Source organism: Enhydra lutris, unplaced genomic scaffold (genome assembly GCF_002288905.1).
Source record: "Enhydra lutris kenyoni isolate GAN:26980312 unplaced genomic scaffold, ASM228890v2 scaffoldscaffold4, whole genome shotgun sequence".
NCBI lineage: Eukaryota > Metazoa > Chordata > Mammalia > Carnivora > Mustelidae > Enhydra > Enhydra lutris.
Window position 1 is genome coordinate 53,801,784 of NW_019154088.1, and position 22,955 is coordinate 53,824,738.

The following is a 22,955-nucleotide window of genomic DNA, read 5'->3' on the forward strand; positions in this document are numbered from 1 at the left end:
TATCATGGCAGAAAGTTGCAAACATAATCAGTCATAGAACTAAGTCCCTGAAAACATCTATATGCTGTTGACATGACCAGCTCTACAAATCAGTTTTCGAAAAACTTAATTTGCTCCGCGTGATGAAGAATTACAAAAGATCCGCTGGAAATCATTTGCAGACTAGAGAGGAAAGAGGGACTCCACATGCTCAAGTGCGTGCCGCTGTTCAATTCCATTTGCATCCGCTCCGGCAGACCACTTGGTGGAGTGAGTGAGGAGGAGGTTCAGGACATCACTTTACTGGTGACAGTTTGTGTCACAAGTTTAGGCTTGTGCTTTTCTAGCCGTTGTCACTCTATTCCACCATCTCTAACTCTTCCTCAGACGTGCTTCTATCTGTCCGGCACCTTTTAATCACATTTACTTCCAAATTCCTGGGTGGGGTGAAGGGGGTAAGGGGAAAGGAAAAGGACTACCTGTCCAGCTTGTCTTGTCTCAAAGGGGTAGACTAATCAAACTTAACTCACACTGCAAACAACCAGTTTTTAACAGCTTTTAACAGCCTTTCTCTTTCGATTTTCTCCCGTTTTGCTCCATTTTTTAAGGGACTCAGGTAACCGCCCTCCCCCCTCTGCCTTCCTCCCATGCATCTCCCCGGGTCAGGGCAAACGCAGTACAGCTGAGGAGCAGTTTTAGGGAACTCGTGTGCTTTCGGGTCGCCAGGCCACCAGCCCGCGGGCTTCGCGGCAGCTCGGTGGACGGCCGGCCTGCCTAGCTCTACCCCGCCCAGCGTCTTAACCTCCGCGGGCGGAAGAGTTCCAAAGCCGAGGACAGTGGGGTGGGAGCCGAAGACTCTGAAGCCCTGAGCAACTTCCCCGCCCCACAGCCCCACCCATTAGCACTCGGCCTCCCCCAGAGCCCACAAGAGACACCTTCGTCCCCGCCCCTCCACAGGTCACCTCCCTCCACGCCCCTTTCCCTTGGCCCCGGCAGCCGGCAGGCAGGGAAGTGTCGTAAAGCCAGGCCTAGGAAACTTTACCCGGGGTAACAGCCGAGGCGCTTTACGGCGACGGCGGCTGAGTGTGAACCTTGGCGGCGGTGGAGGCGGCGGCGGCGGCTGAGGAGGAAGAGGAGTGGCGGCAGTGGCGGCGGGGACCTGTGCGGGGTGAGCCGCGAGGAGGGGACAGGGAGGGGCCGCCGGTGACAGGGCCAGCGGATGGGTGCGGGCGGACGGGGACGGTGGCCGGCTGAACAGCTGGGCGGCGCTGAAGAGCGGGGGGGGGCCGCGGAATTGGGGGTCTGCTCCGTGAGGGACGGTTTCTGCCTTTGTTCCCCCCCCACCTTCACCGCCGTCCCCCCGCCCGCCGCCCCCTCTGCTGCGCGCTAGTCCGCCGGGTCTCATGGCCTCCCCTCTCGGTCTGTGTCGCCTCTAGGATGGCGGAGGTACCGCCTGGGCCTAGCAGCCTCCTCCCACCACCAGCACCTCCGGCCTCGGCGGCGGCCGAGCCCCGCTGTCCCTTCCCGGCGGGGGCCGCCCTCGCCTGCTGCAGCGAGGACGAGGAGGACGACGAGGAGCACGAAGGCGGCGGCGGCAGGAGCCCGGCGGGCGGCGAGGCGACGGCGGCGGCCAAGGGGCATCCGTGCCTCCGCTGCCCTCAGCCGTCGCAGGAGCAGCAGCAGCTCAACGGATTGATCAGCCCCGAACTGCGGCACCTCCGGGCGGCCGCCTCCCTCAAGAGCAAGGTTTTGAGCGTGGCCGAGACGGCCACGACCACGGCCACCCCCGACGGGGGGGCCCAGAGCGACTGCAACAAAAGGAGCTGGGGTACACTCGGGCGAGAGTCCCCCTCACTGCCTCCCCAGTAATGGAAGAACTGCGCTCCCCAGCCCGGCAGAGGCAGTGGCGGCGAGCGATCCTGCGGCGGCCCGCAATGGACTGGCGGAGGGCACGGAGCAGGAGGAGGAGGAAGACGAGCAGGTGCGGCTGCTGTCTTCATCCCTGACCGCCGGCTGCAGTTTAAGAAGCCCCTCAGGCAGGGAGGTCGAGCCTGGGGAGGATCGGACGATACGTTATGTCCGATATGAATCCGAGCTACAAATGCCCGATATCATGAGACTGATCACCAAAGATCTGTCTGAACCCTACTCCATTTATACCTATAGATATTTTATCCACAACTGGCCACAGCTGTGCTTCTTGGTAAGTGGATGGAATGCAAAGAGGGTGAACCCAGCAGAGAGATCCAGGCCGTGCAGGGCAGGGAGTGTGAGGGCTGAGAGTGGCAGTGGATGTATTCTCCTGCGTTTCGTAGTACGTTACATGATGTAAAGTGCGTGTGCACACTACTAGTTATTTAATGAAAGTGTTCTGAAGGTAAGACGTCTTCATCTGGCTGAACTTGATATGTAAATGCAACAAGCCTGTGTGATGCATGTTGGGGGTCTTGGATCCTGTTTATATTAGCTTATAATCATGTTTAACCGTCTTTAATTACCTTCCCTCGTCCTCAAAGCACTTTGCAATTATTTAATTTGAACATGGTTCTGTTCGGATACAGGCTTTATTAATCTCTCAATTGCAGCCGTAATCAGGGAAGAGTGTATGCAAAAACATGTTTTGGTGAACATGATTGTCAGTAAACTTGCTGTGGCCACACTGGAGAATTAAATCTTACAAGCATTTTCTGTAATTATGGAGATTGTTTCCTTTTACTTCAACAGGACAATTAACAGTTGTAGCTAGCCTGTTTTCTAGTGCTAGATTGTAGAAGGCGCTACTAACACTTCTGGTGGCTGAAAGACTCCTGAAACTTGAACAAAATGCCTTTTTGGAATGTAGGAAACTAAGTGTGAAATTGTTACTAATATAATTTTTTTCTTTAAGAAAATGGTCATAGATATACCTAAATACTAGTAGTAACACTGGCTTCTGTGAAGTATAGTTGACAAAATTTTTTTTTTTTTTTTACTTATGTGTAAACAAAAAAGATCTAGCTATGAAATAAGCTAAATAGTTGTTTTTTTTTTATTTTTATTTATGTAGTACTGGCAGTACCAGTAGTTTCTTCCCAGTAATATTGACCAGTTTTAGTCTGTATGAAACCTTCCACTTAAATATTAACTGAGGGTATATGCATTATATTTGTGTCCTCACAAGCATTTTGTTTCCATTGACTTTCGCTGAGGAAAAGCAACATGCTTTTAAGAAGTATTTTATGATATGTAAAGGGAGAAGCACTACTGTTATTTACTGTTTTAGCATTGACTTAGTTGCACTTAGCAAATCCCTGCAAGACATTTTGACAGTGCTTTAGAAATCCTTTTTTTTTATTCCATATGTTGATAATCTGAAAATATAGCTCCAGTATTGTAGGTAATGGTAGTTCTGCTATTTTCTATGTTCAGTTTACTAAACTTCAATGTAGTATGTTTGTTTAAATTGTGGGAACTATCTTATAGTCTACAAAACTGCTCTTCCAGGATTCTAACCACTGTATCAAAATAGGAGTTCTTAGCCATGCCTATGCCAGTGAACATGGGAAAGTGATTTTATATCACTATTCTACATGTGATATTAAATGCCAATGTAATTGCTAAAAATTTATGATTGATTTAATTGTAAGTTTACCCACAAAAGCATACAATTGAGTCACACCTTAAGTTGAAATATGTATTTCTGTTAGTTACAGAAAACAGTTGTATATATAGTATTTAGGCAACTTTGGGTTCTGATACTACCTTGGCCTTTCTCAATTTGTCTGCCATTTTAGACTCTGATAAACTTAGTAAATTTTAATTTTGATATTTCATAGACTCCTTCCAATTCATCAGCTAATTTGTACTTTAGCTCTTTAATAGCCAATTGTTTAACATTAAATTCTGAATATCTGGAAATTGAGATATGTACAGGTGGTTGACATCTAAGATTTACTAGTGCAAATACATATCTGGAGGTATTGAACATAAAATAGTAGTTAATCAGAAGCCATTTAGAATTGGGGCCTTTATGTTGGCCCCAATTTTTGAATTTCCTATAAGAACTAATTTAAAACAAATATAAGTGTGTATATTTTAAGTCATATCATGTTAGAACTGTAAAGGATCTTAAATATAATCTAGCTCAACTTCACCTTTTTTAATGCAAAAAAATTAAGGACCAAAATGACTTAAAATGCTTAAATCTTCAGATAGTTAGGGGTGCCTGGCTGGCTCAGTCAGTGGAACGTGCAACTCTTGATCTCATGTTTGTGAATTCGAGCCCCAGGTTGGGTATAGAGATTACATAAAAACAAAATCTTTAAAAAAAAAAAAAAAAAAAAAAAAAGCTTCAAGTATTTAGTGGCTGAGAGGTAAAGCTAGAACTTTACCTGACCTCTCAATATGGAAATAAGCAAGAACCTGAAAAATTACATATTCTTGACCTATTCAGTGAAGATCATTGTGTTACCAAGTTATGCCTCATCAAGGGACTCTTGTCCTTGCAAACATGAATAATCTGAAGAGATTGAAAACCTCCAAAACGTTTCTGATTTCCATATAACCTGTAATGGATCAAATGGAGTGTATGAGGTTGAACCTTAGAAAATTGCCAATACTTGACCTTATCTGACTAACAAAAATGACGGTTTCTTATGATTCTTCCTAATAATTGTAAAAGGTGTGAAAGTAGAGTACCAGACAAATGGGACACTGTCAGGTACTCTAGTCTTAACTAATTTATCTCTACCTTTTTTGAGTTCATGGTATTTTCATCTGTTGGTGCCTTTTTGAACATCTTAAGCTTACTACCAGTGATGTATTATAGTCTGTTTATTCTAAATTTAACTTCATGGCTTCCTCTGTTTTCTCATGTATAGCATTCTGGAATTTGGGAATTTCTATTTCACACAACTTATATTTTTCAAGTTTTATAGATTAACAAGCATTTGGCCTTGTAGAGTTAAGTCTTAATCTTGCCAGGAATTTTTCAGTTTCCATCCTTGAAAAAGGAACATATTTGATAGTAAGAGTTCCAAATATATGTGCAGAGCTTTTATTTAGAAAAACTGACAAGCAGTTTAGCAATTCTTTTTTTTTTTTAAGATTGCCTTTATTTATTTGTCAGAGAGAGAGTGCGCGCAAGCAAGGGAGCAGCAGTCTCCCCACGGAGCAAGGAGCACAGATGTGGCACTGGATCCCGGGACCCTGGGAACGTGACCTGAGCTGAAGGCAGATGCTTAACCGACTGATCCACCCACTTGTTCCCCAGTTTAGTGATTTTTTTTTTTTTTTAAGGTTTTATTTATTTATTTGTCAGAGAGAGAGAGAGAGACAGCACAACAGGGGAGCAACAGGCAGAGGGAGAGGCAAGCAGAGGTAGAAGCAGGCTCCCCACTGAGCAGGAAGTCCAATGCAGGACTGGATCCCAGGATCCTGGGATCAAGACTTCTTTCGAGGGCAGATGCTTAACCAACTGAGCCACCGAGGTGTCCCTAGTTTAGTGATTCTTATAAGTGTATAACCATCAGTAATTTATCAGAAAAAAAATGGAACTTCCTCACTATCAACATCTTATTAGTAACAGCATATTATATATTGGGCTTTTATCTTTTTCCTGATTTTGTACCTGATCTTTGTTCCTTCATACTCTTAATTAGGAAGAAGTCAATCTAGTCTAAGTGTGAACTGGTATAATACTTGTTTTCCTATTACTTCCTTGGTCAAAGGACAAAGATTTTGTCCAAAGGAATTGGAAATTCCTATCCAATTTGAAAGTATTGTCCAATTGTATTGTTTCTAGTGGTTCTGATTTTGAAGAAGCTTCTTTTGGATGGTTTACTAACTGTGAAGTGTAGCTGTCCTACAGTTTTGTGTCATAGATTTATATAGGTTTCCATTTTCCTTATCAGGTCAAAAAGTTTTTTAATGTACCATTTAATGTGTACAACATGTACACACATACACAACCACATAAACATATATTTTAGGTGAGTCACTTTCAAATCAGAAAAATGCTGTTAGTTGTTCAGCCAGCCAGTTTTTGTGTATTTTTTAGGTCTTATTTCAGGAAGAAATTTTAGTTTTCAAAAGAATTTTGATAAAACCAGATTGATTTATTGTGAATGAAAATGGAAATAGAAATTTTAGAGGATAAAACAGGAATGAACTAGTGTGGATTGTTCAGTTTAATAGCCCTTCAAAAGAATTTTTCTGACCTAGTTCAGGTTTGTGTGAAATGGATTAGAATTACCTTGCCTATAGGATTTCTTCACAATTAAAAAAGGATTTGATGTGACTGAAAAATGTCACATCAAAATTAAGTTTAAGTATAAACTGGTCTTTTCAATTTTTTAACCCATTTCCTGGTTTTTGTTGTTGGAATAGTTTCTTCTGAAAATTTAATTTTATTAAGAGATAATTTGAAGTTTTCCTATTTTTTAATGAGTGCTCTTTATAGCAAACACATATTTCTAGCAAGCTGACATGTTATTAAATAATTGGAACTATATCCCTGTTGATATTTACCAGAATACAGTATCACTAGAACTTTTCATGTGAAGGAACTTTTGAAAAACATTTTTAATGGTAACACTGGAAATCTTAATGAAAATGGGGGATGATTAGCATTTATTCAACATGTAACTTTTAACACTCTGGAAAGACATACATTTTTATTAAAATAACTATAAAATTATATTAAAGCTTTTGCTTTAATATGAAGCTCTGATTTTAAGCTCTGGATATTCTCTGAGCTTTATGATAATGATACTGTCAGGAGTGTCCTAAAAATGAGACCATCGTATATCTAGTTTTCATAGTCCTTCACTGAAAAAACGCCTTGGGTAAGATCCAAAGAATACCTTAAAAAAAAGTCTTTTTTCTGAAAATCATTACTTTTTTTTTGGTCAAAATCTAACTCTACTGTTCATGTATAGATATCATGTCTTATATTTTTCTTTCAGCAGAACTTTTTTAGAATTGAGATAAATTTACAGTACTTTGATACGCAAGTTTTACAATATTTTATCATATCCTAAAGAATTTTCTTAAAAAAATTACTTTCACATATTTCCTCCTTCCCAAATCTTAAACATGTAGGTCTTTATTGCAAATAATTATAAGCACCTCTTATAAGGTACTTGAATATTTGCTTTGTGGGAATCTTGCTTCTTTTCCCCCTAGGGTTTGGTAAGAAGCATAAGCATACCCTAAACAATGTTGAATGATTTTAAAACTGGAACATTTGAAGGACTTCTGGAATTGAGATTTCTGAAACTTATGCGATTGTTATTACTAGAATTGTTATCTCTCCTTCCTCAAAAGTGTGACCAATGGTTGGTTGCTGTTTCCCTGGGTAATTGTGCCGTACCTGATGGCAATGTATTCTTCATAACTGTTTGTTTATTTTTAAGGCCATGGTAGGGGAGGAATGTGTAGGTGCCATCGTTTGCAAGTTGGATATGCACAAAAAGATGTTCCGCAGAGGTTATATAGCCATGTTAGCCGTGGATTCCAAATACAGGAGAAATGGCATTGGTAAGGAAAATACTATGTCACTAAATGAATGCATAAGTTATTTTCATTTTTGTTTTTTAAAGCAAAAGATTTATATGTAAATATGCAGGAATGAGAAAGAAGGTAAGAGAAGAAAATTAAGGTGGTTTTTATTTCAAAATATTTTTAAAATGTTCTTAAAATGAATTGTTTCTTTATTAATGTTTTGTTTGAGAAATTATCTTTCTGGCAAGTAATAGGTGATCAGTTTCTACCTCCAAACATTTCTTTTGATCATATTCAAAATTCTTCGTTTATACTGTATACTGCAGTTTTCAGTAGCATCATTGGGGCACTGATAACAGCACTCTAGGAGCTGTCTATACCTGTGTTAAGTGGACCTCAAGGCAAAATTTTGGAGAAGTTGTTACCATTATTTAGTACTAGTGCTAGTACTAGTCCTCAAACATGCTGGCAGTTCAGGGAGGACCGGGAGAAAGAATGCTTTCTTAGTATTCCCAATACTTGGGTCTACTTTTCCTGGCATTTTCAGTTAATCTTACGCTTGTGATTTATAATGGTCATTAGAATCATTTGGGTGGTTTAAAAGCAAATGTGTAGGTCCCTCCTCCTGACAATCTTGTTTGTCCTGTTAGAAGTAGGGCTGGAGCTTCCCCAGGTGACTGTGATGTAAGCCTGGTTAAGAGCCATTGTCCTAGTGTCTAGGACCCACTGGCTCTTTGTTCAGGATGGGGATCAAACACTTGTCTGACCGTGTCAAATTCTGGGATCTAGTAAAGCTAAGTAAGTATTTGTGAAAGATTTAATGCCTATACCAGTATTTAATTACTAGTAGTTTTTTTGTCACTTGTAGGTTTTTTTTTTATACGAGTGTTACTGTCCAGTTTAAGACTGTTTCACATAATTTGAGATGTCAGTAAAAATCATTATGAATAGGTAGACTTAATACATTTGGTTTAACCAATCTTTCTTACTAGAGGTTAGATTTTACTACTAAGGTTTTTAATGGATTGGACTTGTTATATAAGCCAAGTTTGCATTGTTGGCACATTAAAAAGAGCTGATAAGGGCTCATGGCAAATGATAAGCAATTATCTGGCTAGTTCTCAGGGCAGAACCTGGTGGCTTGAGGGCTGTATGCTAGCCCATAGACATATTGTTTGGCCCATGCAATGTGTTCTTCCTCATGTGCATGGTTGGGAAATTAAGAGATTTCTTACAGAATTTGGATTTCTTAAAATCAGAGTTGGCGGTTGTTTTCCCTCTTACGAGCCAAATGCATCTGACCCTAAACTAGGATACATTTTGTGAGACATTTACAGAGAATACTGGCGTCATTTGGGAATGCTGGACTTCAGTATGCTTAGGCTCCCTATCGGGTTTGTAGGAATCAACCAGTATTTTGGGCCCACTCTGCATCCCAGCAGTTTCTGGTGTGATTTTTGGCAAAATTAGCTCAAGAGTCTTGTAGTAACTTCTGGCTAGTTCAAGGGCTTCCTGGGTTGCTCTGGCCATACCATATCTTGCCTTTTTCTTTTTCCCTTTTTCTCTTACTTTTAAACAGAACAGCACAAACTCCTTTGAGCAAGTAATTACACCTAAGAAAAAAGGATACACACAGAGATAGGTCTTTTAAAAGGAAACTTACATTGCTATGTAGGTTCTCTTGGCCTCTCAGTTTAAATTTTTTTCTCACTTAAGATTGTGTGTATGTGCATTCAAGGTAGAAGCCAGCATTTGATATTTCTGTGCTTATGAATATGATAATTTAGGTATCTTTAAGAAACTAAATTTTCCTTCATTAATACTCATATCTATATTCTAGGTACTAACTTGGTTAAGAAAGCTATATATGCCATGGTTGAAGGAGACTGTGATGAGGTAAGTCTTTCTAAATGTTTAAAACCTTAAACTGGTATTCTACCAGTTTTTTTTTTTTAAATAAATATCTCATAATAAATTACACTGCAAATTTCATTGCAAACTATTATTATATAATTATATAATTGTTGCTTGTGGTAAAAATTATTTTCCTTTTAAAAACACATGAATTTTGACCTAGAACAAATTTTAAGATGATAATGAGAGCTGAAATTTGCTCTTTGTCAAAATGTAAAGGTGAAATCTTAGACATTTTCAGTAAATAATTGATATTCAGAAGAATTGGTATTCAGAGGATTTGTTATCAGTTAAAGTCATATAAAGTAGCTGTTATTACTAATTTTACTGCAATTTCCTTCCATACTAGCCTTAGTTTCTCTCTAAATAACATTTTTTTTTAAACTGTGTGCCAACTGTCAGCTCATATTGAAAGACATTCCATTCCATGTTTGAAAAAAATCTCTCAGCATTAAATAATGAGAAGGCTGAGGAGAAAAAAAGACAACCACTTTTTAAATGTAGACCTCTCTGTGCATTAGCCTGAGTGTCTTTTCTCTTTACCTTGTTTGTACAGCCTAACCACGGCTATAATTTTTTTGTTTCCTAGAGCACTGTGCTATACACATAGTGAGTGCTCCATAATTCATGGTGATGGTTGGGAATGTTAAGATTTACTGTCATAATGTGGAAGGAAATAAGTATAAACTAGAGAAGTATAGATGTTTTTAATATAGGCGTGGTGACTGAGAAGGAACAAGGTTATATTGTGCTAATAATTTTATGAACAGTACAGGTGACAATTATCTTTATTATTGGAGTGTAACTATGCCTTAGAGAGTTCTCAAAATACTTGAAATTAGGTTTTTTTCCTCAAAAGACTACAACTTGTTTTGATTACTTTTTTTTAAGGTGGATTTTTTTTTTTTTTTTTTTTCCTGTACAAAATGTATACAGTCATTAAGCATGATGTGTGATTTGGGGGTACAGAGTCCCTTCATTCACTGTCTTCACGCTTTGCAGCTCTCCATTCTTCTTTCCACTTATAGCTACTGTTCATCAGATCATGTATCCTCCCATTTCTAAATACACATCTAAGCTGTGTAATACTTTTTCTTTACACAAATTAAGCCATAATTATTATTCTGCAATTTTTTTTTTATTTAACAATATGTCATGAACATGTTTCCATGTTGGAATACAGAGCTTTACCATAGAGTAGTCTCACGTTTCTTGTTCACATTAGTTTGTATTCTGACAGATCACACTAAATGGTGGTTATATGAGAAGGCCTTCAGGCATGTTGGGCAGCATAGAAGAAATCATCCTGGCATTTCAGGATATTCAACATTATTTCAGATGAGATAATTCACATATAGTGAAGGAGCTTATATTGTCCACAGCTTTTAATATAATGTCGCAAAGTAAAAGATGCAGTGACCCTGATCATTTAAATGGCTGGTAACTAAAATTTGCAGAAGAGGATTGGATTGCATATGTTCATGGGTGTAAGTCTCTATGTTTGGACCATAGCCACACTGGTTAGTTCATCAGGAGAAGTCAAGCTTCCTAAAAGTTGCTGAACAGTTTGGAGAAATCTTTGGGGTGATAAGACCATGCTTTTAATCCTCTACTGCTACTGAAAAGAGTGGTTTCCAGTGAAGAGGGATGTACAAACGGGGCGTATTGTGTTCCTTAATGGTGTTATACCTTCTGTGAGTTAGCCTAGTCACTACCGGTGAGACAGGGTAGTGTGCTTTACCTTAGCTGAACAAATGTTTAAATAGTATTGGTTTTCCTTTGAAAGTTCTGGGGATTGATACAGAGATTTGGGTTATATCATTTTAGTCTCAAAGTCAGATCCTTAATTAGTGACACATTTTATGGTATCTTTTCATTGTGGGCCTAAAAATCTAATTCTGATTTACTTTTAAGTAAAGTAAGTAAAGTTTTAACTAATCTTAGTCTGAAATGAGGATAGTTCCATAAGCTTATTTCTTTTGTATGATGTTTTTGCAGTTCGAATAACTCTGCCTCTGAATTAGAGAACTCTGCTATGTTTAAAAAAATTGTCTGTGTCCCACATTGTTCAGATAAGTTTTTCTCTATGAAGGGATTAGAACCTTTGTTTACTCTTTATAAGGCTTTCCTTGTGTTTTAGACTATATAAGGCACAATTCTATCCCTTTTTCCCTTCTAATTTTTGATAGTTAATTTGTCTTTGTTGGTTCCACTTCCTTTTATTACCATTTCATTCCATTTTGGTTTGGTTTCTTCCCCCTCGACCCCAGTGTAACTAACTATTTTCTTACTGATGTATTTGCTAGACCTAGTAGCTTCTTGATTCTCCTCTATTTATTAAACTACTTCTCTGTCTTTAAGATCCAAAATAAGTATCAATAACTTTTTAAAGTTTTCCTTAACCCTTCTGGACAGAATCATTTGTGTGGCTTCTGTGGTTTTCTTGGCTTCTGTTTTTGAAAAATTTACTTTGCTGTTCAGTCTGTGCCTTAGCTGCTAAGGAGAGCAGAGATTCCTCTTCTTGTTTACTGCTGTGTTCTTAGTACTTAGTTTGGCATTTCTGATAGAGTACAATGGTTCTTAAGTATTTGTTGACTGATTAAGTCAGTGCTTCCAACATTTTATCTGTACCTCTTTTTTTTTTTTAATGCACTTTTGAATTTTGAATTATTACCTTGTCTTTGCTTCTGAGCTTTCTATAAGCTTTCTAGGAATGGCAGTCATCTTATTTATTTTGTACATAGTAAGATTTAAAAAAAAAAAAAACTATCCTCAGAGTTTATCAGTTGTTAAAATACCTTTTGGTAAAAAACAAAATCATGTGTAAAAACAGTCTTGTATATAATTCATTGTTTTGAGAAAAACTGAAATTTTAATTTCTAAGAATATAGTAACCAATTATAAAGTAACCAACATGTGATTTTACTTTTATTAAGTTAGGTCAACCTTCTTTTCTCTTAAAGTGTTAAGAAATTTCAGCAAATTATTGGAAAGAGATTTGAGGAGGGATTTAAATTACATTTTCCACCACTTAGGTTGTACTGCTATTTTTTTTTTAATTCTTAGAGAGATTTTTAATTTTCTGCACCTGTAGAGAGTTACATTTGGAAATCTCTCTGAAACCTTACCATGCACATCCAGTCAGTTTTTCCTTCCCGTTCTATTTGTAGAATTTGTGACCCTGAGTCGTGTTTTATTGCTCTTGGTAGCTCTTTTCATTTTAAGATAAATTCACAGCATATTAAACCAAAATTAGTAATCACAGAGTTGAAATGTAGATGATGTTTTTGTTTGAATAATAATGAAATACTCTCTGGATCTACTATTTATCTTCATTTTGCCTTATTATTACTTTCCTAACTTTTTATGTCAGAATTAGACATGTTAAACAGCATAACTAATATCTTTTTCATTTTCTGTATATATGGAGCTGTCTGTAAAGTTACAACATCAAAAAAAGAAACAAGTGGATTTGTTGCTTCATGAATGAGAAATGCATTACCTTTACTGCTGACCTGGCTTTAACTTGGTTACACCCACACATGCTCTGGCTGCCAAACATGTAGTGGCTTCTAGAACAAGCATCTTGGGTTTGTGTCTTACAGTAGAGGAAATAGTAAGAAAAATACAAATAGCATGAAAAAGTGTTCTGGAATGTAGGATTGCTGGATCATATAGTAGTTCTATTTTTAATTTTTTAAGGAACCTCCATAACTGTTTCCATGATAGCTGTACCAATTTACAGTCCTACCAACAGTGGCCTAATTTCTTATAACCAATAATAAATCTGTTGCATATTAATAAAACACATGTAATATCTTGATATGTGCAAATACATCTCATATATTTTTATGATTTTTTTTGATATTGTACAAAGATGACTTTTAAGCCTTTTATGTTTAACAGTTACATGGTGAATGTTTTAGTTTCACTGGAAACATTTTGGCTATCAGACAGAGGCTGCTTAGTAAAGAACAGAGTGAAATGGAGATCTTTAAGCTGTAAGAACTTTTGGTTGAATAGTTTGTCCTAATTAAAGAACTGCTTATGAGAGTCCTGGGTTATAGTTTCTTTGTGCCATATGATCGTAATTCTGATCTTAAAGGAATGTTATGAAAAGCAATAGTACCGGCCGCCTGGGTGGCTCAGTTGTTAAGTGTCTGCCTTTGGCTCAGGTCATGATCCCAGGGTCCTGGGATTGAGGCCCACATCGGGCTCCCTGCTCAGCGGGAAGCCTGCTTCTCCCTCTCTCACTCCCCCTGCTTATGTTCCCTTTCTCTTTGTGTCTCTCTCTGTCAAATAAATGAAATCTTTAAAAAAAAAAAAAAAAAGGCAATAGTAGTATTTAGTAGTATTGATGGAAGATCTGTGAGGTGCCAGACCATAGGCTAGTGCTTAGGTTCTAGCAGTGAACAGCTTGCCCTCCCTCCAGCAGTTCCAGCCTACAATATTAAAAAAGTCTTTCTAAACTGTAATAGTTTGGCTTATCCTGACAATGGTTTGTTGCTAAGAGAGTCCGTGGAACTTCACAGTAATCCTTTTTCTGTTAAGTAGAATTCTACTTTGGCAAATTTCTTTGGGACCAAAGTAGCCTCATTATCCTTTGGCTTCCTATGTAATACTCCCATGATGTGGACTGAAAGAATAGTTTTATATTGAGTTCACTATAAACCCAGATTCTCTTTTAATGTGTTTATAAGAATTTGAGTGATTAAGTATTAAAAAGTAGTCACTTTTTTTTTGACATTTTGTTTTGTCAGATGATCTCTTTGTTTAGAGAATGTGAGTACTGAGAGAATCTTTTCATTTAAACTAAGGTTAGCCCTTTGTGTAATTCCATTTCTGTGTAATTGGGCTGTATTTCACTAATCTGTTAGGATGCCAACAAACATGAATACAGCTCTTTACCACACCTTATGTAGCCATAATAAGCTTCAGATGTGTCTTGACTATTTTCAGTTGCCAAATATTAACAAACATAGACTTAGATCCTATTCATTGTGTCTTAAGTAGGTTAGATCTCCCATTTGCTGCCTTGTTTTACTCTGGGAAACAATCAGCGGGGGAGGCACAGAAGAGTGGATACTATTAAGTTTTAGTTCAGATTTGCAGTCTGGTCTGTTTTTGCAGTACTGGTGGCCTTGAGTTTCATTCTTTTGTAAATTGGAGAAAATCATATCTGTTTCATAGGGTTATTCTGAAAATAACATAATGACAAATGCATGTAAAATGACATAATGCATGTAAAATCCCTTACAAAGCATTTAGTAAGCCTTCAGTAAACAATAACTTAAAAAAACTTTCACTCCTTTTTCTGTGAAATCAAGTTCCAAGTTTTGCGTTGTTGTACATTTATTGTTTCACATGTTAATTGTTTTGACACATTTTAGCTCTAAGTAGGTGGTGGCCTAAAACAGAATTCTAGGAGTTACCCAAGAGAATTGTTCAAAATTAAAAACCTGTATTATTCGGATTGTAGTGATCTTTCATACTGGAAGATGACATACATTACTAAAAAATAAATTCCATATTTTTAAGAGCAGGGAAAAATTGTTGACTTTTCTTCCTCTTCTTTTTTTTTTTTTTTTTTAAAGATTTTGTTTATTTATTTGACAGATCACAACTAGGCAGAGAGGCAGGCAGAGAGAGAAGGGGAAGCAGGCTCCCCACTGAGCAGAGAGCTCCATGTGGGGCTCAATCCCAAGACCCTGAGATCATGACCTGAGCCAAAGGCAGACGCTTAACGCACTGAGCCATCCAGGCACCCCTGTTGACTTTTACATTTTATTTTTATTTGATTTGATTTTTTTTCAGTGTTCCAAAATTCATTGTTTATGCACCTCACCCAGTGTTCCATGCAATCCATGCCCTCTCCAATACCCATCACCTGGTTCCCCCAACCTCCCACCCCCCGCCCCTTCAAAACCCTCAGATTGTTTTTCAGAGTCCATAGTCTCTCATGGTTCACCTCCCCTTCCAATTTCCCTCAGCTCCCTTCTCCTCTCTAACTCCCCTTGTCCTCCATGCTATTTGTTATGCTCCACAAATCAATGAAACCATATGATAATTGCCTCTCTCTGCTTGACTTATTTCACTCAGCATAATCTCTTCCAGTCCCGTCCATATTGCTACAAAAGTTGGGTATTCATCCTTTCTGAGGGAGGCATAATACTCCATAGTGTATATGGACCACATCTTCCTTATCCATTTGTCCGTTGAAGGGCATCTTGGTTCTTTCCACAGTTTGGCGACCATGGCCATTGCTGCTATAAACATAGGGGTACAGATGGCCCTTCTTTTCACTACATCTGTATCATTGGGGTAAATACCCAGTAGTGCAATTGCAAGGTCATAGGGAAGCTCTATTTTTAATTTCTTGAGGAATCTCCACACTGTTCTCTAAAGTGGCTGCACCAACTTGCATTCCCACTAACAGCGTAAGAGGGTTCCCCTTTTCCCCACATCCTCTCCAGCACTTCTTGTTTACTGTCTTGTTATTTTTGGTCATTCTAATTGGTGTAAGGTGGTATCTCAATGTGGTTTTGATTTGAATCTCTCTGATGGCTAATGATGATGAACATTTTTTCATGTGTCTGTTATCCATTTGTTTGTCTTCTTTGGAGAAGTGTCTGTTCATGTCTTCTGCCCATTTTTTGACATGATAATCTGTTTTGTGTGTGTTAAGTTTGAGGAGTTCTTTATAGATCTTGGACATCAGCCCTTTGTAGTGTCATTTGCAAATATCTTCTCCCATTCTGTGGGTTGCCTCTTTGCTTTGTTGACTATTTCCTTTGCTGTGGAGAAACTTTTGATTTTGATGAAGTCCCGAAAGTTCATTTTCGGTTTTGTTTCCTTTGCCTTTGGAGACATGTCTTGAAAGAAGTTGCTGTGGCTAATGTCAAAGAGGTTACTGCCTATGTTCTCCTCTAGAATTTTGATAGATTCCTGCCTCATGTTGAGATGTTTCATCCATTTTGAGTTTTTCTTTGTGTATGGTTTAAGAGAATGGTCAAGTTTCATTCGTCTATACATTGCTGTCCAATTTTCCCAGCACCATTTATTGAAGAGACTTTTTTCCACTGTGTATTTTTTCCTGTTTTGTCAAAGATTATTTGACCGTAGAGTTGTGGGTCCATATCTGGGCTCTGTACTCTGTTCCACTGGTGTATGTGTCTGCTTTTGTGCCAGTACCATGCTGTCTTGGTGATCACAGCTTTGTAGTAAAGCTTGAAATTAGGCAGTGTGTTCCCCCCAGTTTTGTTTTTCTTTTTCAACATTTCCTTAGCAATTCGGGGTCCCTTCTGGTTCCATACAAATTTTAGGATTGTTTGTACCAGCTCTTTGAAAAATGCCGGTGGAATTTTGATCAGGATGGCATTGAAAATATAGATTGCTCTAGGCAGTATAGACATTTTAACAATGTTTACTTATCCGATCCATGAGCATGGAATGCTCTTCCATCTTTTTGCATCTTCTTCAATTTCTTCAGTGAGTGTTCTTTAGTTCCCCGAGTACAAATCCTTTACCTCTTTGGTTTTATTCCCAGGTATCTTACGGTTCTTAGTGCTATAGTCAATGGAATCGATTCTCTAATTTCCCTTTCTATATTTTCATTGTTAGTGTATAAGAAAGCAACTGATTTTTGTACATTGATTTTGTATCCTGCCACATTACTGAATTGCTGTATGAGTTCTGGTAGTTTGGGGGGACTTTTATTCTTAAACCAATTTATTTGTTGTACAACATTTATTTAAATGTTCCTTCTTAGTAATATTTTCTCTTGCTCCTGATTTATTCATTACTTGTTTTTAGACCTTTTAAAAGTTCATATTTAGCAAGTGATTTACTTTAATGAGTAAATTGTATAGGCAGTTGTTTTAAGATGATGCTTTCTCTTTCAGTACTTTGGTCATTTAAAAGTTTGGTAAAACTTTCATTTGTCTAATGTTTATGTAATATATATAATATAATGAAAGGTATGTAAGATGTATGTAATTTACAAATATTTAAGAGCCTTCTCTGTGTTAGCCAGTATGTTAAGTACATATGAAACGGCTGTGAAGGAGGTACACATGATCCCTGCCCTTCTTAGGCTCATCACCTAGGAGAGCTGTCACAGTCATTAAATGTTGAATGAGAATGTAGTTGGATAAGGAATGGTGCAGAGTGCTGTTGGGGTAATACAAAAGAAGGGGATACTACTTCACCCAGTCTGGAAGGAACAAACTAACAACAAAAGCAAGGAGGACAGGAAGAGCATCCTTCCAGACAGAGAAAACAACTTGTGTGAAAGGTCTAAGGTAGGAAAGATCACGGTGGGTTCCAGAAACTGAAAGTTCAGTGTTGATCATGGAGAGCTGAAAGAGCACAGGCAGGGGGTTGGAGGGACCGAAAGTGAAGTTGGTAAGGTAGGTAAAGGCCATATTTTTATGGGCCTTTTAGGTTTCTTTAGATTGCTTTTAGATTGTAGACTTTATCTGGAGGACAAAAAGGAGTCAGTAAATGGTTTTAAGCAGGGAGTTAACAAGAGTATGGAAGACTTTTGAGTTAGACGGATCTTAGAATTTCAGTATTCTGGGAGCTTGGACTAGAATGGTATCAGGGATAGAAAGAAAAGGGTTGATTTGAGAGATTTAAGAGAGAAAATTGCAATACTCATGCTTGGATGTTTGTAGCAGGGCATAGAGAGGGAAATGATTTCAACAATGACTCTTGGTTTCAGGTTTGAGGCATTGTTAGGATGGAGATCTTGTTACTAAGATACGGAATTGTGGAGGAGGAGTTGATCATGAGTTCACTTTTGCAGAGGATGAGTTGAGGTATATTCTTTTCCCTATTATTTATATCTGTTTGAGTTCTTGTCAAATGTTTTGATAGCTTGAGATAGAACAGAGAGTCTCATAGGCTTCACTTGGGCCTTTGTTTAATTATACTTTGCTCTTTTTTGTCCCACTTCAAGCACCTGAGGGTTCGTAGTAGTAGTTACAGTAGTAACTGTAGCTCACTGTGTTGGTAATTCTCAACGAGGTAGGTTGAGAAGCAATAGAAAGGCAAATAGAATTGTGTATCTACAAGGTGGGAGGATGGGATAGAGGATATTTTGGTAGAGGAAGGTAGAAACAAATTAAAAAAAGGAAATTAGAATATCAAAAAATATCACTTACTCATTGTCAGGGCCATTCTAAAAAAGACTCAGAAGTTAATACTTTATGTGTTCTTCTGTTAAGTGTTGATGTCCATAATATGTAGTCATTTGTTTGCAGACTGTAGTCTCCCAACTAGCAGCATCAGCATCAAGTAGCAATTTTTTAAAAATACAGATTCTTGGGCTCCACCCCAGATATACTCAGGGGTCTCAGCAATCTATTTTAACAAACCCTCCAGTTAACTAATTTTGCGGTACCTTTGGTCTAAACAGCGAGTCAGATAATAAATATTTTGACATTGCAGACTCTAGATCTCTGGTGCAGCTCTTAGGCTCTGCTTCTGGTATTGAGAAGGCAGTCCTAGATAGCACGTAAACAAATGGGCATGGGTTGTGTTCCAATAAAACTTTATTTTCAGAAACAGGCAACAGGCACATTTGGCCCAAGGGCTATAATTTGCAGATTCTGGTGTAGACTCTAGATAATATGGTAGTTGTTGCCAGGATAAATGATGACAAATTAATGAAAATATAGGCGTTGGAGGTCAATTTGAATAGTTTCAAGTCCTGGTCCTTTTTCTTCCAAGTTTTTATTGTTGATATTTTTTTTCTTCATCTTTTTGTCACGCTGTTTTTCTCCACAGGGAAATAATTCATCTTTGTTTAGTACAAAAACATATATTCTCATTGCTAAAACTTCCAAACATCACAAAAAATCAATAGAACAGAAAATGTTCACATTCCTACCTCTCCTTGCCCCAAGAGAAAATTACTATCACAATTTCAGTGACTATTTTTCTGGTTTTTTTCTCTTTAACATTTGTTTCACCATCAATTTAAAACCGATATGGTATGTTTTTCTTAAATACTTAAAATGTTTACTTTATATGTGATTTGTCAAATTTTGAAATTATAAAATTAATTTCAAATACATAAAATTGCAACTCAGTTTCCTCTTTTTTTTTTTTTTTGAAGGTTGTTTTGGAAACAGAAATAACGAATAAGTCTGCTTTGAAACTTTATGAAAATCTTGGTTTTGTTCGAGATAAGAGGCTGTTCAGATACTATTTAAATGGAGTTGATGCACTGCGACTTAAATTGTGGCTGCGTTGAGAAACTGACATCAAGGAACAACTTTCCAACCACGCAGAATCGACCTTTGCATGCAATGCAATTTGTACAGAATTGCTTTGCAGGTGGATTTAGCAATTTCCATGCAGCTCTTATCTGTCAGTGTCTCATTGAGTGTCGCACAATATTTGTTGCACTTTGGCATGGCGCATTTGTTCTGAATTAAAAGAGATTGTTTTAAACTTAAAGAGTTCTTTTGGTACCAGCAAGATGTGCCAGTTGATAGCCAAGATTTGTTTGTTCATTTGCAAAGTCTGCTGACAATGTCATTTACACAGTGATCATTTTGTCACAGAACCAGTAAGTGGAACATGATTTTTGTTCCTTAAAAAAGCCAATGTAAGATTGTAAAAATCTAAGTATACTAACATTTCACATGAAACCTGCCATAGTTTTCTGAAGGGGGTGGGGGAAAGCTTCAATTTTAGGTTTTATTTTTTCAATATTAAATTTTCCATTCTTGAATATTGGTACCTCAGTGATTAGTGAATGAAAAAAATGTTATGTAGGGTTGGGTGTGTCTTACAATGAGTAAAGATAACAATTAAATTGCATCTGCCAGTGCCTGTGTAGATAAGTATATTTGTCTTCATCTCTAGTTTTTGAATGCATGCTATCTTTTCCTTTTCTTTAAGGCCTTTGCAAGAAAACCTTTGTTTTTATTTAAATTCTAAATTTGATAATAAATTATTTCAGATTTTTATAATTTGGATACTTTTTTCCAGGTGAGTGACAGAGTGGTTTACTGTAAAGTCCCTTTTTTCCTTACAGTAAGAAGTTGAATCTACTTGGAAAATCTTTGAGAAATGACTCAAAAGGGATGAGAAAAGTTGATGGAGCCGGGAATTGCTGGGTTTTTGGATGCACTTTTTTTTTTTTGAGAGTGAGGGAATTTTTGGAAAAGAATAGAAAATTAATGTAAATTGGTATGATTTTATTTAATCAAAATTATCGCTAAGCTGTGAAGAACAGCTTTTACAAAGCAGTTGGAACTTTTTTTCCCACTTGATTTGGATTTCGCATTGCTTCTGTTTCTTAACATGCTTAACTTTGGTTCTTGGTCTTGGAAATAAATTTCAAGGTGCATTGTATCCATTTTAAACTGATTTTCTTTTCTTTTCACTTATTTGAGCAAATTCTTGGGGAGGCTTTGCTTAGTTCTCAGAAAACCAAAAGGGGAAATTGTAAAAAAAAATTTTTTTGGAATGAGTCCTATGGGTTTTCGTAATAGTTATCACCATGTTCAGTTACATTGTATTTTGGCCGATCTGTGCAGTGTAACAAATTTTGAAGTTAATTGCTTTCAGTTGAGTCAGGAAACGTGATGGATAATTTAACTGGAAAACCTAGGTACCCATTTAAAAAAAAAAAAAAAAAGAAAGATGGATGCTCTGTGAAAAATGTTTTGTAGGATTCTGTGTTGTTGTTTCTTCAATTTGGATATGCTTTACTTCTGCTCTAGGATTTGGTTTGAATTTTATTTTATGGCTATAATTACTGTATTTTTTAAAAACCCTACCTCCATTAACAGTTGGTAAAAGCCCCCTTTCAGGAAAGTTTGTTGCCTTTTTTTTTTTTTTTTTTTTAAAGGAAAGCTGCTCCTTGCTCAGTGTAGTGTCTTGAAAGTGAACATGGTATTAAGTACTTTTAAAATAATGGTACACAGATTTGGTAAAAATAAAATCTTCCTGCTGGTGGGATCATTTATCCTTCTTTTTAAAGACAAATCTTTCTTTCCATTTTATGTTGCTCTTGAAAGTTTAATGGGCAGAGTACTGATTACATTTAAAATGTGATGATCACACAATGCACAGCTCTCCAGCTGACAATTTTGAGTATGTCTGCTCAAATGTCATCTGGGCTCTAGGCCTTTAGAGTAATGCCAATCATAGAGATGCTTCTGTTATTTTTATTATGGAGGGAACTGAGCTAAAACAGTTATCAAATTTTATCTTACCACTTTATGTTTGACGTGGTGATTCATGAGTAATGATAGTTGATGAACATACAGTTACTTGACTCACTAATGGGGACAGTTCTAAAATAGATACATGCTAGATTTTCATTTCAGCCATTGTGTTTTTGGCACGTTGTCAGTGAAACCATCTCTGCTGACCTTTTCCCCTAGAATTGACCACGTTTTGCTGAACTGCCTGGGTGTTTGTAAACATGACCTTAACATGTGGCTAAAAAGTCAGATCGTTGCTGTATTATTCAGTTGGTGTATGTTGAATATAAATGTCTTCTTAGGTCTTTCTTTGGTTATGCAAAAATGGTTTACTTAAGTGGACTAAAATTTTAATGTCTAGCATGATAACCCAGCATCAAAACTAAGTCTCCGTTCCAGTTGTAGTAGCATCATACATTGATTTACTTCTTGGTAGTGGGCTTTCATTTTTCTTATATAATCTTAAAACAATCCCATTTAAAATTGATAGAGTGAGTTCACTTGGCTAAAACTGAGCAAAATTGGTGCAACTTTCTTTTAACGGGGTGCTGCCTCTTTAAGACTGACTGTTCTATCCACTGACACTGGTTTGGCAGTTGGTACTGCTGAACATTTTTATACATGCTACCATGAAGCTATATATGTTAGTATTGAAGAAGCTAACGGGTATACTATACTATCATTTTTGATGTGTGGGCTGATTGTAATTTCCCTTACGTTAGGATGAAACTACTCGAGAAGTCCACAGATCAGAAACCAGACAGTAGTTTTTGAAGTTGAAGCCAGCAAAATTAAAAAAAAAAGAAAAAAATTACTATTGAAAAATTGGTTTTAATATTTTCTGCCTCTTCCCCAAATTACCCTCCCTACTTGCTCGACAAATCTATGTAAAGAAGTTTGTTTGTCACATGTTTTAATTCTACCTTGCCCTGTGTTATGGTATTGGCTGACATGTATAAGACTGGATGTGTATATTTATTATGGTGTCTAAAAATCATGAAGTTCATCACTTTCCAGGAGCATAGATAAAAGCAAATTGGTAGTGCATCAGAGTTACTTTTTAGTGCACCATGACATCACTAAAATGAGTGCTATAATGTTACAGGGCTTTCAGGTTTGTAAAAACATAACCATAAATTATATTGACGTCAGATATGAGTTGAGTATCTATAAAATATCACGTGTATCTCAAAATATTGGACTGCTGTTTGATGACTGGATATTGCTGCATAATTTTCTTCTATTGTCCCATATCCTTTTGGAGAGAGAGATTTAATGGGATTTGAAATGTGCAAGCTGTCTAAATAAGATGCAGTCAAATAAAGTTGGTTAAGTTGTGTTTGCATTTTTCTTTTA

At 37.4% G+C, this 22,955-nt stretch overlaps 1 protein-coding gene across 1 annotated transcript; it reads left to right on the forward strand.

Annotated features, from left to right (window-relative positions):
• Window positions 1–1,087: 1,087 nt before the first annotated feature.
• Window positions 1,088–22,955, forward strand: LOC111139224 (N(alpha)-acetyltransferase 30, NatC catalytic subunit). Its single transcript, XM_022491428.1, is given in 6 exon segments — window positions 1,088–1,147; window positions 1,416–1,770; window positions 1,772–2,182; window positions 7,374–7,497; window positions 9,302–9,357; window positions 19,496–22,955. Coding segments are annotated over 5 exon segments (1,083 nt in total). The 5' UTR covers window positions 1,088–1,147; window position 1,416; the 3' UTR covers window positions 19,634–22,955.